The 13,775-nt window shown below is 38.8% G+C and overlaps 1 protein-coding gene across 1 annotated transcript in view; it reads right to left on the bottom strand.

Annotated features, from left to right (window-relative positions):
* Positions 1-5,063: 5,063 nt before the first annotated feature.
* The window catches only part of LOC113070286 (zinc finger protein 512B-like), a 58,389-nt gene continuing 49,677 nt past the window's right edge, over positions 5,064-13,775 (bottom strand). Inside the window, exons 12-17 of the mRNA XM_026243526.1 lie at positions 12,319-12,507; positions 11,835-12,188; positions 10,795-10,896; positions 10,268-10,330; positions 10,016-10,114; positions 5,064-5,816 (exon numbers count right to left, since the gene is read on the bottom strand). Of these exons, the coding sequence (XP_026099311.1) occupies positions 5,448-5,816; positions 10,016-10,114; positions 10,268-10,330; positions 10,795-10,896; positions 11,835-12,188; positions 12,319-12,507 (1,176 nt within the window). The 3' untranslated portion in view covers positions 5,064-5,447. The remainder of the gene's footprint in view (positions 5,817-10,015; positions 10,115-10,267; positions 10,331-10,794; positions 10,897-11,834; positions 12,189-12,318; positions 12,508-13,775) is intronic.

Below are 13,775 nucleotides of genomic sequence, written 5' to 3'. Positions count from 1 at the left end.
AAAAAACAACAACAATATAGTTTATACACATTAAGTTACAAATCTTAAAAAAACAACAACTCAGCAATAAGGTATGTATTGTATTTATATAGGCCTACTTTTTTATTTATTTATATATATATATATGAATTGATATATAGGCTATTTCATAAATACTGTTCAAAAGTTTGGGCCAGTATAATTTGAAAGAAATTAATACTTTTAAATTAAATAAACATTAATATTATATATTATTAATGTTTATTTAATTTTATGAATTAGATTCTAAAATATTTATATTTGTCCTCTACTGATTTTGAGGTGATATTTGACATTTAATACATACAAACACAAGAAAACAAGTCAGTCAGTCAAATCTTTGTCAACATTTTATTAATTATTTGAGGGGTATTAATGCACAGTTAATACACCAGGGTAAAAAGAGACAGAATAATAGTTTAGATTCAGAACTCTTGCCAACCTATGTAAAAACTTTAAAGGAATAAAAAATCATTTTGTCCACTACTGACATAATTATATAAGTATTCATAGATTTAACCGTTTCTAGAGCATCTGAATAAAATCTATGTTTTTGGATCATCCTGTTGTACCTCAGACCAGGGCCTGCTGAGATTCAATTCAAATCAAACACAAGGACTTCTATTTGTAAACTTCTTTGAGGATGTTCTCCGTCAGAATTCTGATGGGTCAAATTGTAACATCAGAAATCCTAATTTCACACAAAAGCTGAAGTAATGAAAAGAATGATTTTTAAAAACTGGTAGGCGGTTCCACTTTCTACAGACCCCCTTAAGTACAAAATTCCACAGCACACAATCAAATTCACCAAAATCTCTAGCAACACTCCATATTCAAGCCTATTTCATGGGATTACAAGTGCACTAAATACAGAAATACACACCTACACAAATCCATGCTCGCATACACTCACACACACCAACACGCACACACTGCGTATAGCTTTTTGGACAAAATGACATTTTCAACATGTACTTTGACCTGTATAGAAAAGCGCACGATCATATTCAAATAGTTTAAAGCAACTATATCACAAAGAAAGAAGCAAAGAAGCAAAAGTACGCGAATACAGTTCGCACCAAGCTTTGGAAACCGTTGCAGTAGTGCGTTTGACTGCAAGCTATTGCTGTAATTTTGAAATAAATCTGTTGCAGTGTCATGATCGTACAACGTCTGCATGTGTACACCACATAATCTAGGAAGACGGGTAATTGAAGCCACGCACTATATTCCTAGCGTAAACTACACGCCACCTTTCGTGTCATGAGATGGCAAATCAACACAGTGTGACAACTAAACTTCCATTGAGAAAGATACATTCTACTGGGACAAACTCACAGCAGATTGCTTGTGACCCGAGAAGAATATGTGCCTTTGAAGGGTGAGTCTCACAAACCTTTGAAGAACATGTTAATGTTGCATTTTACTACAAAATCAAATGACGGCGTAAAAAAGTGTAATGAAGTAAATTTTGATTTTAATTTACTATACTATATATTTCCGTGAGGGGGTGAGGATGAAATATGATGTAAGAAATGTGGAGAACATGTAAGGGTTGTATTATAAAACAAAATATTTTTCTTAAAGAAAATTAGACTTTTAGAGAAATTCAATACATTGAAACATGATATATTCAATTAATATATTCATTATTAAAAGTAAATAATAATTAATTATTTAATTATAAATTAATGCATTATTTCACTGCAACACATCAATTTCTTTAAGTGACACGCACACTACATTTTGCTTAAAGAAAATGATGCTTATGCATCTAGACATTTAGCAATTCAGTAACATTTAGTATAAAATTTCATGTTCAAAAATGGTTAATTATTCATTTTTGTTTTTGCATTGATAATTTGTACTTTTAAATATTTCTTTCAATGACAATTCACATTTTTTGCCAGATTTTGGGATGAAATAAGATACATGTTCTTAAAGGTTTTTGTGAGATTCACCATTAATGTTTTATCAGACTAAGTACAGTGCAATGGGGTGGGGGTTTCAGTGTGACCGAAGCCACAGAAGATTTTTATTTGCCATTTAATGCTTGATGCTTTAAATAATATCTGCTACAGTATTTCATGTCAGAAACGTGGGACTCGATGGCAAGGTAGACAAACTGCTTCACAATTTTATGCGCAACATTCTATAAGATAGATAAGCTACTAGCACCTTTAGTCTAAACCCACGACATAGCGACCCTAGATTTCTTAAGCAACTATGAGATTAAAATCACATCAGTATTAGTATAAAATAAACGTATGCAACTTTGAATTTATTCTTTTTTTTTCATTAGATAAATATATATATTTTTATAATTTATCCTTTTTTTTAAACCTTGCTAATAATCTTATGGCAATTATTCATGATTTCAAGTACCTCAGTTAGAATTATTAGGGTTTTGGAATACATAACTAATTTATTTTTTTCAATCTTTTATACAAACTGAGGAAGAATAAACAGACACACTGGTTCCATAAGTCACCTTTAAGGGGACTGTTATGGCTTGAAACATAATTTCCATTTCCTATTTGACATAGATTTGCTTTCTTAATTCCCTTGCACGTATCACAGTGATCACATGGCAGGCGTTCGAGGTGGCCCGTCTGTGATCATCTTCTCTCGTGTGGTGGATTTACAGTATGTAAAGGAAACTGATCTTAGATCTCACAACACAGAGCCACTCATTTAAGGTTGGAGAATGGAAGCCTAACAGTGCCTGCAAAGTGCAAGATAAGGAGGGAGGGGGAGGAGGGGTTAAAGTGCAATACCAACGTTTTTCTCAAACAGGCTTTAATCAGAAGCATGGGAATCATTATGTGCAGGACCATTCAGACGTCACGTTTGTTTTTGGACAGATGCACTCTCATTCAGAAACGTTAGCATAAAGCCTGCAGTGACCATTCTGATTGTGCTCTTCAATGCTTCACACCACGTGCTTGTGCACCCAAAACACTCTCACTATTGCATACAGTAACTGAGGTCTTTAAGTGCATTCCACACACATTGCTTGTACCCCTATCAAAAGTAGACTAAATGGGTGAATCTCGCAAAAACATGGACAAATTTCACCCTAAAATAAAAAAAAAAAATACAAATAATAATAATAATAATATTTTTGCATAAACAAAAGTAATAATAAACATCGTTAAAATCGCAGTGTAACATTATCTTCCTGACTATAAAGCACATTTGCCTACCAATTTCTTTTCACCAAAAGCGAAAAAAAAGAAAAAAAAAATCATTACCGCAATACATCTTTGTGTACTGCTTAAATAAATAATGAAAATTATATATATATATATATATATATTTATATATATTTATATATATATATATATATATATATATATATATATATATATATATATATATATATATAATTTTCATTATTTATTTAAGCAGTACACAAAAATACTACCATAATGTACAAAAACTAAACATTTCAAATAATATTAAATATTATTATTATTTATTTATTTTTACAAAACAAAAATCCTGTTTCCACCATGGAATTTGTTTTGGGGAAAAGTGATTGAGACTCTCTATCTCAAAATTCTGACCTTTTTATCTTACTTCAGAGTTTATATCTCATAGTCTCACAGTTCTTGGGGAAAAGAATCGCAAGATATAAAAACACAGAAATGCAAGACATTAACTTGCTATTCTGGAAAAAAATTAGGTCAGAATTTGCAAGATATAAACATTTTTCTTTTTGTGAGTTTATATCTCATAATTCTGACTTTTCACAATTGTGAGAAAAAAGTCAGAATTGCGACATAAAACATTTTTTTATTTTTTATTCTGTGGCAGAAACAGGCACCCATAGAACTGGGAAGAAAAACGTGATTAACTGTCATAAAAATGGTGTTTCACAGCACATAAAAATTTGTAATCCTAAAAGGGCTTTATTTACGTTTAGAAAAAAATATTTTTTATTTGCTATTATTTTGATGTGAAATTATTCAGATTTTTGTGAGATTCACCCTAATTTCCTTTTTTTTTCAGTTTGAGTCTTCAAACAGGACACATTTTTGCGTTTGCACTGGTTTCTATGTAAACATGCTCTAGATGGACATGTGTGTCATGCTTCTTGAACGACATAGTAATTAAAAGTTCAACTAAAAAAAAAAGAAAAAAATCTCTAAAACTTGTTTTTCATTCCTCTGCCTCTTGTCTTGCATTTTTTAACACAAAAACTTTTTTTTGTGAATGACCCCTTAAGTTTAAGCAAGGCCTGATGACATCACATAAGTCAAAGGGCATTACTATGCTTTGAAGGATTAGATTTTTCCTGCCAACACACTTGTAGTCATTTATTATCATTGATTTGAATTTATCTAATCGTCTGCACTGTATACTCCTTCTACGTTAAGCACTACAAGCTCTTATTCCAATAAAAAACAACCAGACAAAATGAAAGCACATTGCACAACCAAATTTCAAAGCAGTTAAAGGTTTTAACAAAGAACTCCGGGTGAACTGCAGCAAACTACAAACTACTGCTAACAGCCCATTGGGATGTAGGATAGGGAATTACGCAAGGCTACGGGCTAAGACCTCTGACGATTCTGAGCAAGAGACAGAAACCACAAAAAAAAACACAAAAGCAAACTATTGCACAGTAGCACACTGTTACAACAGCCGTCAATCTAAATCCATCCCTCTGTTCAGCTGCCACTGACAAAACAATCCCAAACACCTAAACGATGACCAACATTTTTTGATGCACCTTGTTTGGAACTGATGGACGAAAGTGAATTGCTTTGAATATATTGATACATGGATATAGATATTATATGTACACAGCAGAGTATAACCTTGATAAAATGTTAGCAGTAAATTAGCTCACATGCTAATTGAATGAGTTCAATATTCTTTAAGAAAAAAAAAATCATTCAAACACATCATGAAATCACTCGACATATTGATACTACCCCAAAATAATTCTGCTCTAAAAAAAGCCTCCATAAAGTCCTATGTGTGTGCGTGTGTGTGTGTGTGTTTATATATATATATATATATATATATATATACATATACATATACATACATACATACATACACACTATATAGCAACTGGGAGCTTAAATATTATTGACCCCTTTAGAGTGAACAACTCATTAAAATTAACTATAAAAATGGAATGAAAAACAACAGGAGTAATATATATATATATATATCAGTATACACAAGAACCCACATCATGTATATACTCAGCTTAAAAAACACAAAGATCAGTGTGAAATCAATACAAGAGCAAATCATTGTTTTCTGCTGTTTTTCATCCCCTTGTTCTGCCGTTCATGTTTCTGAGCTTGTTCTTCTGTGCTGTTCATCATTTCCATGACCGAATTGACTAAAGTTTTATCCGGAGAACTTCGGAAAGCATCCCTTCTGGTGTTGACAAAGTAAAAGCCATGTTACTCTGTGACTGACGCTTTCTTAGTTTTGCTTCTTTTCTTTCTAGGGGGCTGTGTGTCTCTGGCTTGGGCTGGATTCCCACTGTCCACTGGGGCAGGGGGTGTGGTTGTGGTGTTGGTAATGGGGTTAGGCGTGGGGGTTTGGCTTTCTGGGGCGGGGCTTACAGTCCGTGGTGGAAACGGAGCTGGAGCTGGGCTGAAGCTCTGAGTCTCTGCTGGAAAGGGGGTTGTCACCAGGTGGTGCTCTTTGGGCTTTCGTCCCCTCCTCTTCCCAGGCACTTTGTTTTTCATGTCCTTCTGTAAGCCATTGCTCTCTGGCTCTTTTTTCTTGTTGTTAGTCACCTCGTTGGTAGATGCCCGAAACCAGTTCTGTGCACATAAGGCCACATCAAGTTCAAAGAGGAACCGATAACAAGGACTATTAGTGAATTTGCATGAATTTTCAGCCTTAGAACATTTTAGAAGGAAATTATTCATCTAGAAACCCCTCAAAACAAAAATTCAAGTAAGCAAGGTTTTTGTGATGATACAAACTTGTGTAGAGTGCAGGATTTATATTGTCAATATAGCTGTAATAAAATAATTTCTATATGCTGGCAGAGATGTTGTGACCTTTGTTAAAACAATAAATCAAACCTGCACATGCAGATTTATAAGTGGGTTAACCTAAGTATTCAAATGATTTTTTTTTTTGTGCAAAATATTTAATATATTTAATATCTATTCAAAAATATAAAAGTTAATTTCAAATGTCTTGGTTATTTTAGATCATTATAAATTCAGAAAATAAATTCTGAAAATGTTGTGAAAATCAGATTACAAGCCTATAATAACGTCTCGGTTACATATGGTAACCCTTGTTCCCTGAAGGAGGGAACGGAGACACCCCTTCCAGTGCCCTGTGCGAGCCGCCTGCGCCCCTATTAGGTGTAGGCCGGGGCTCAGAACAAGTAGTTCCACTCACCATTGTCAAAGCACTACCTCACTGGGTGAGATTGAATAACACTGGGAAAACGTACCCGGTCCGCTTGGAGCCGGGACGCTGTGGAAGCCCCATCCTTCCCGAAGGAGGTCTCGGAGGCAAATACACATATAGCATCCGTTTAGGTGTATATGGAGAAATACTTGCGAAGGTCACGCGGCCAGCTGTGTGTCAGTGCGTCCGTGCAGAAAGTTCCCTCGGTCAGGGAGTAGAAAACCTGGCAGTGAGAGGTCTCTGGAGCAGCAAACAGGTCTACCTGAGCGGCTCTGAACCGCCTCCAAATCAGCTGGACCGTCAGGGGATGTAGTCACCATTCTCCCGGGAGCATTGCTTGAGACAGCTCGTCGGCTGTATGACTGAGCAGGCCTGGAATGTGAATGGCACGAAGTGACCACAGAACCTTCTGACTCCAAAGGAGGAGGTGGCGGGTGAGTTGCGACGAGAGCACAGACCACCCTGTCGGTTGATGTACGCAACAGTCACAGTGTTGTCCACTCGGACCAGCACATGCTTGCCTTGTAAGAGACCTTTGAGACGGTTCAAGGCAAGGTGCGTTGCTAACAACTCTAGGCAATTGATGTGCCACTGCAGCTGCGGGCCTGTCCAAACCCCTGAGACTGCATGCCCGTTGTACGTGGCCCCCCAGCCGGTGGTGGAGGCATCCGTGTAAACCACAGCATGCCTGGATATCTGCTCTAGGGGCACCCCTGCCAAGAGAAATGCAAGATCTGACCACGGAGTGAGGGTTTGGCGACAGGCCGGTGTAACTTGGACCCGGTGAATGCCGCGCTTCCACGCCCACCTCGGGACTCGGCCATAAAGCCAGTGCTGGAGCGGTCTCATATGTAATAGGCCGAGCGGTGTAAGTGCCGCTGTGGCCGCCATATGCCCCAGGAGCCTCTGAAAGAGTTTCAGTGGGACTGCTGTACTGCTCTTGAACGTATTCAAGCAGGCTAGCACCGACCGCGCACGTTCCTCTGTGAGGCATGCTGTCTGTTTGACCGAATCCAACTCCATACCGAGAAAAGAGATCCTCTGCCACGGCGAGAGTTTGCTCTTTTCCCAGCTGACCTGAAGGCCCAACAGGCTCAGGTGCCCGGAGCACCACATCCCTGTGCTCGCACAACTGATCTTGAGACTGTGCTAGTATCAGCCAATCGTCTAAGTAGTTGAGAATGCGAACATTCTGCTCTCTGAGAGGAACAAGAGCTGCCTCCATGGGACGGAGAGGTGCCTACACCATCCCCCAGAAAGCAGCTACCTTTCTCTGGGTCACCCATCCCGGGGCCTCTTGCTCTTCTGCTCACCGCCAGGTTTGACGGGGGCCAGGACGGGAGGGGCAGCCTGCCTGCGCCCAGCTCCACGGCACCACTTGGAGGCTGTTGCAGATGCGATGCGTGAGCGGGGGCGGATTCAGGGGGCTGCCCTCGGCGACGAGCAGGCTGGGGCACTGCGGCCGGCGGGTGGGTGGAGGCAGCAGCTGCCCGCCGGGGCAGGATGTGTCGGATTGCCTCAGTCTGCTTCTGGGCAGCCGAGACTTGCTGGGCAAAGTTCTCGACTGCGTCGCCGAATAGGCCGGTCTGGGACACAGGGGCATTGAGGAACCGGACCTTGTCGGAGTCCCTCATGTCTGCCAGACACAGCCAGATATGGCCTTAGCACTGAAGGAAGCACCGGGTCTCCACGCCAGGAGGAGGCGGACTTAGGACACAATTGCATCGCTACCGCCCGCTCTACTGATGGGATTCCCGAATACCCCTTCGCTGCACTGCCATCAAGGGTGGTGAGGGAGGAGGAGCCCACCGGCCGGTTTCTGGCAGTAAAAGGTGCCGTCCACGACTTGGTGAGCTAATCATGCACTTCCAGGAAGAAAGGTACTGGGGTGGGGCACTGACAACCAGCGCGCGCCAGCCCGAGAAACCAATCATCCAGCCGGGAGGGTTCGGGATGCGGTGGGGGAATCCACTCGAGCCCTACCCTCTCGGCGGCCCGGTGAAAGCATAGCTGCCACTTTGGGATCTGACTCAGGCTTTGTCACCGTCCCAGAGGGCGGTAGCGCAGCCGAATCGTCGTCTAGCCAACACACAAAGCTTCCGAGAGTGTGCTGAACTCGTAGTTCACAGCAGACACAGTTGAGCAGAGCGATACTAACGCTCGGCTCCGAAGCAAAAAGCTGGTATGCATTGCACCTGCTGCCCTCTTATACTCAGTGATCAGCGGCAGCTGGATGCAATAATTGCATGACAATGTGCATTGGCTTGATTAGTTTACACTCGAAGTAGATTGGTCTATCGAAGATAGATTGGTCTATCTATATTCGTCGGTCACCGACGTGGCGTCGAGAGTGACCGACTGAAAGGGAACTAAAACTACAATATATAAAAATCAAAACAGTGTCTATAAAATAAAAACTAAGCTAAAATGTAATGTAAACTGTAAACATATGTACACTTATGAACTAATGAAAATATTATTCAAACAAATTAAGAGGATTCTGAAGATAATAAAATTTTACATTATAGTGTTTTTTGTTTTGCTTTTTGTTCAAACTTGTCTTGTTCATTCATATTGAACTTGTTGTGAACAGAAGTGTGTATTGAACTATTGTGTTCAACAGAAGAAAACAGGGTAATAATTTTCCTTATGGGTGGACTATTCCTTTAACAGTCAGCATTTCTTGATTAGTGGTTGACCAATATATCGCTAATATATATCGGTCGATATTAGTTATTTCATTAAATATCGGCATCGGCAAATAAGTTTTTCTGCTTGGCATGTTTTCAAGGCGGGACTTTTATTTTGATGTCGCTGAGAGTGTACAGCTCTGTCTTGTTTACTGTCTTCGTTAACAGTTCTGTCTAATATGGATAGACGTCTGTCTAATAATCGGTTCAACAAAGGAATTAATTTATACAAAAATAATTATAACGATTGCTTTTATATTATTAGTAATGGAATGGCAAACATTATAATACTTTCTTGTTTGCCATCAGCATTAAGCAAAGATGCATTTATCTCATTTAAATAAATCTTTGGATGGCTAATGAACATTTAATTTCACAAACCTAGCAAACTTAGTCGAATCCAGCTGTATGATCTTGTGAAGTGTGTATCCTGCATGATCGTGTATTCTCTGTGTGATGGTCAGTCCGTGTAAATGTTTTCAATTTTAAACTTGTGATTTCAAATTATGCTGCATTTTATGCATTTGCCCACTGTCATATTCATGTCGTTTTCACTGTGTGCTGTATGTAATATGAGTGTTACCATTGCTTTATTTGAAAAATATGATTCCCAATACATACAAACTTCCCAGAATACTGAGTGCCCTGTTGGTTACAGTGTTCACTCCCCTTTTAATTATATATTATTAAATATTTATGTATTTGTGAAAAATATATAAGTGAAAATATAATTATAAATAAAATGGGCAGTATATTGTATGACCAAAAATTATTGAGGTCAAGAACACACATTGCGCGACAAGTTGATATATTGATTATTGCGACAGGCCTATATGAAGGGCAAATGTTCCGCTTATTTTGTTAAGCATTCAGAATACAGGTTTTGTGAGTGTTTGTTTTACCTGAGAGTGTGTCTTGCTGATATGGTACTTCACGCCGCTCTCAGAGTTAAACTCCTTCTTACAGAGCAAACAAGTGTACTTCCCTACGTCGCCCCCTCCCTGTGTGGAGAACAATAACGACAGTGAAGCTGATACAGTATCAGCAATATCTAAGATCAAACGTACACTGTATACAGCTCATACAGTTGTTTACATTATTTATAATTAATTAACAACTACAGCAAAGCACACAGGGGACTTGTTATACTGTACCTTGTTACAGCTTGCCAAGTGTGCTTTAAGTCCAGATACACTTGAGTAGATAGCCTCACAGGTCTGTTATGAAATAAAGAGAATAATTTTCAAGAGCGTTTCAGTTTCTCCAGCAAATCTAAATTATTTCAGTAATGAAGTTGATTTGAAAGGTGTATCTTGTCGTGTTTGCTCTTGAATGAACTGATCATTAAAAGTACTAAATTGAAGGAAGATAACAATGCTGTGTTTCAGTGATTGATTGTTCTCAGTATATATTATGATTATCTTATGTTTTAAAACAATGATTTTGTGGATGAAATTTGTGTAATTGTGATGAAAGCATGAGATGAGGTTTTGAAAGAATGACTAGTGATGCTACAAGTGTGGATCAGTATGAATTTTTGTGCTAAGAGTTTTGAAAATATACACCTTGCTTGTGAAAATAAAACCAAAGCAGTAAAAAAACTGTAAGGTCAGAATCTGTCTTTGAGCACTAGAAGCTGTTAAAGTCAGTGTTCAGTCAGAAAAACAAGACGAATTCTTACACAATTGGGGCAGCAGATAAATCCTTTTTCCTTCACCTCATTCTTCCAGCTGTTCACAGTTTCTGGGCTAAAGTTGGGAAGGCCTGGTCGTGTATAGTTGAGCTATAAAAAAGAAAGTGTGTACACAGCTATTAATTTTTTTTTTTAATGTGCATACGAGTAGTAACTACTTAAAATTCAGAAAGAAACTAGATTTTTAAGCAGCATGATAATAGTTTGGCAAAAAGTAGCAGAACGATAATGTAATTATTTAAAATTACATTCTTCTGTTTATCAATATAATTTTTCTAGGACTGTCAAATTAGTAAAATTCGAAGCACATCTATTTTAATCATTATTGTGTTAGAAAGAGTAAAGCATTAAATAGACAAAAAAATGTTTTATGAATACTGAAACTTGAAATTATGTTTTTAATTAAATGAGTCATAAGCATTATTCGGACGGGACTAGTTTTCTAAACTACATTTGAGTTTCGATTCTTACCAACTGACGTCTGTGATTTTCATGTACCAATTCGGACGGGACTAGTATCTCCGTGTTTATTACAGAGGTGGGAGGGTCTGATTTGTGCATCTGGGCGTCACAGAGATGACGCGCTCTGTATGTGTGCATTGCATTCATTCAGAATGACTGCTTTAGTATTATTACACAATAAATACTAAATGGCTAGTATAGTAAAACCATGGTTCCTTTAGTTTAACTTGTTTTCTTTTTTTTAGTTAAATGTAACCGAGTACATAAATGAACGTGAGTAATCTTACCTGATGCTGATATTACAATAGACTACTAGAGAAAACTAGAAACTAGGGACATAGAAACTAGTCCCGTCCGAATAGGGCTATAGTTTCACTGAGTGAGTCATTCATTCATTCAAACGATTCATTTTTTTTCCATAATTAATCACATTAAATTGACACATTAAATCAACAGCCCTAATATTTTCATATAGTCCTATAAATACTGCTAAAAACAAATATCACATATTTTGATAATTATATAATTTTCACAAATGTATAGTTTTAGCTTCAACACTGCTGTACCCTCTTGATGTCTGGTACAAGGTCATCTTTGATGCGTCGTTTGGTGCCCCAGTCTTTGGCCAGCTCGTCCTCTGCGATCTCCTGCAGGTGGAACACTGCCACCTGAGCAGAGCGCCGGCGCACCCTGCCACTGGGCGTCCTCTCCAAATCGAGCAGTTCCTCCATCTCTGTTTTCTCCTCCTTCCTCTCCTCCATCTTCTCCACTGGCTCGTCTACTCTCTCCTTTGACTTCTCTATGCCCTTCTTCTGCACAGGGTCTTCCTGTTCCTCTTTTTCCTCCTCCTCCTCCTCGTCCTCCTCCAGCACATCCTCCTCATCTTTACTGTCTTCCTGTTTCCAGTACTCAGCTGTGAGCTAAATGGGGTGATAAAACAGACATTTAAATACATCTGGATTAATTACTTATCAATAACATGACACTGCTTTTGACATTTTCCACATGACATCAGATCACTAGACATGTAGTGTGGCTGTGTAAACTCACTGAGTGTGTGGACAGGGCAGTTACTCGGTGCTCGGTGCGCAGGTGGTAGTCACGGCCAGCTTTTGAGCGATAGGTCTTACCACAGTGCTGGCACAGGAAGACAGGCTTATGTCTGTCTGGCAGCTCTCTGCCACAGCGTTTCCGATGATACTGATAACTCATCAGACTGGAAAAATGAGCTGAACAGCCCTGTTTGACAGAGAATCAAACATACTTCATTAATTCACTCATTGATCTGTGGGCTGACAGTCTGTGTACAGTGTTCATTTGAAGGGGCCTGTTTGTTAACACGAACTACATTTACATACTTGGTGACAAATATGTTTCTATACACATAGTAATTGGAACCAAGACACAAAGAAAGACAGACAGACAGAGTCAGACAGACAGATAGATACCGTCAGATAGATACAGACAAACAAATACAGATAGACACATACATATAGACATAGATAGATAGATAGATAGATAGACAGACAGACAGACAGACAGACAGACAGACAGACAGACAGACAGACAGACAGACAGACAGACAGACAGACAGACAGACAGACAGACAGATAGATAGATAGATAGATAGATAGATAGATAGATAGATAGATAGATAGATAGATAGATAGATAGTAGGGTTGTAACGATATGCTTATTCATATTGAACCGTTCGGTACGAGGCTTTTGGTTTGGTACGCGGTACGCATTACGTACCGAATGGTTCGTTGGACTAATTAATTATATATATAAAAAAAAAAGAAAAGAAATATAATGATATGCATTCAACAAGGTAGCCCAATAACCCAAACAACGTAACAGGCAACCACCCTGACAACCCCGAAGAAGAAAAAAGCACCAACTTATATGTTTATGTTAGGCTACTCAGTCAGGCGCTCGCTCACTCAGTACGCGAGTGGCAAATGCGTTTAACAGACCAGAAATAGAAGATCCTCCAATAACCAACAGGTCTGGTGTTTGGGTGCACTTTGGATTCCCTGTAAGCCATGGTGATGGCAAGAGAGTGGTGGATAAAAAAACAACGGTATGTCACATCTACATGACAATACGGTACACCAGCGGGAATAATAAAAATAAAAAAAACACCAGCGGGAATACTTGAAACATGTCAACTCATTTACGCCGACATCACCTTAGTGCGTCAGTATCTGAGAAAAGACGAAAAAAAGGAGAAACATACACGCAACAAACTATCCCCGCAGCATTTAGGCAAACATTTCCAACGGATTCAAACAGGGCAAAAGACATCACCACAGCGATTGGTAGGCTACATTTACGTTACATTTACATTATAGCCGCGGATATGAGACCTTACTATATACCATTCATTCTATCATGACCATTATAGCTTACAGGGAATCCAAAGTGCACCCAAACACCAGACCTGTTGGTTACTGGAGGATCTTCTTCTTCTGGTCTGTTAAACACATTAGCCATTTTGCAACGAG

This window comes from Carassius auratus, unplaced genomic scaffold (genome assembly GCF_003368295.1).
Source record: "Carassius auratus strain Wakin unplaced genomic scaffold, ASM336829v1 scaf_tig00003633, whole genome shotgun sequence".
In the NCBI taxonomy this organism is placed as follows: Eukaryota; Metazoa; Chordata; class Actinopteri; order Cypriniformes; family Cyprinidae; genus Carassius; species Carassius auratus.
The sequence above is the reverse complement of the archived record's forward strand: the minus strand, read 5'-3'. Positions and strand labels throughout refer to the sequence as shown.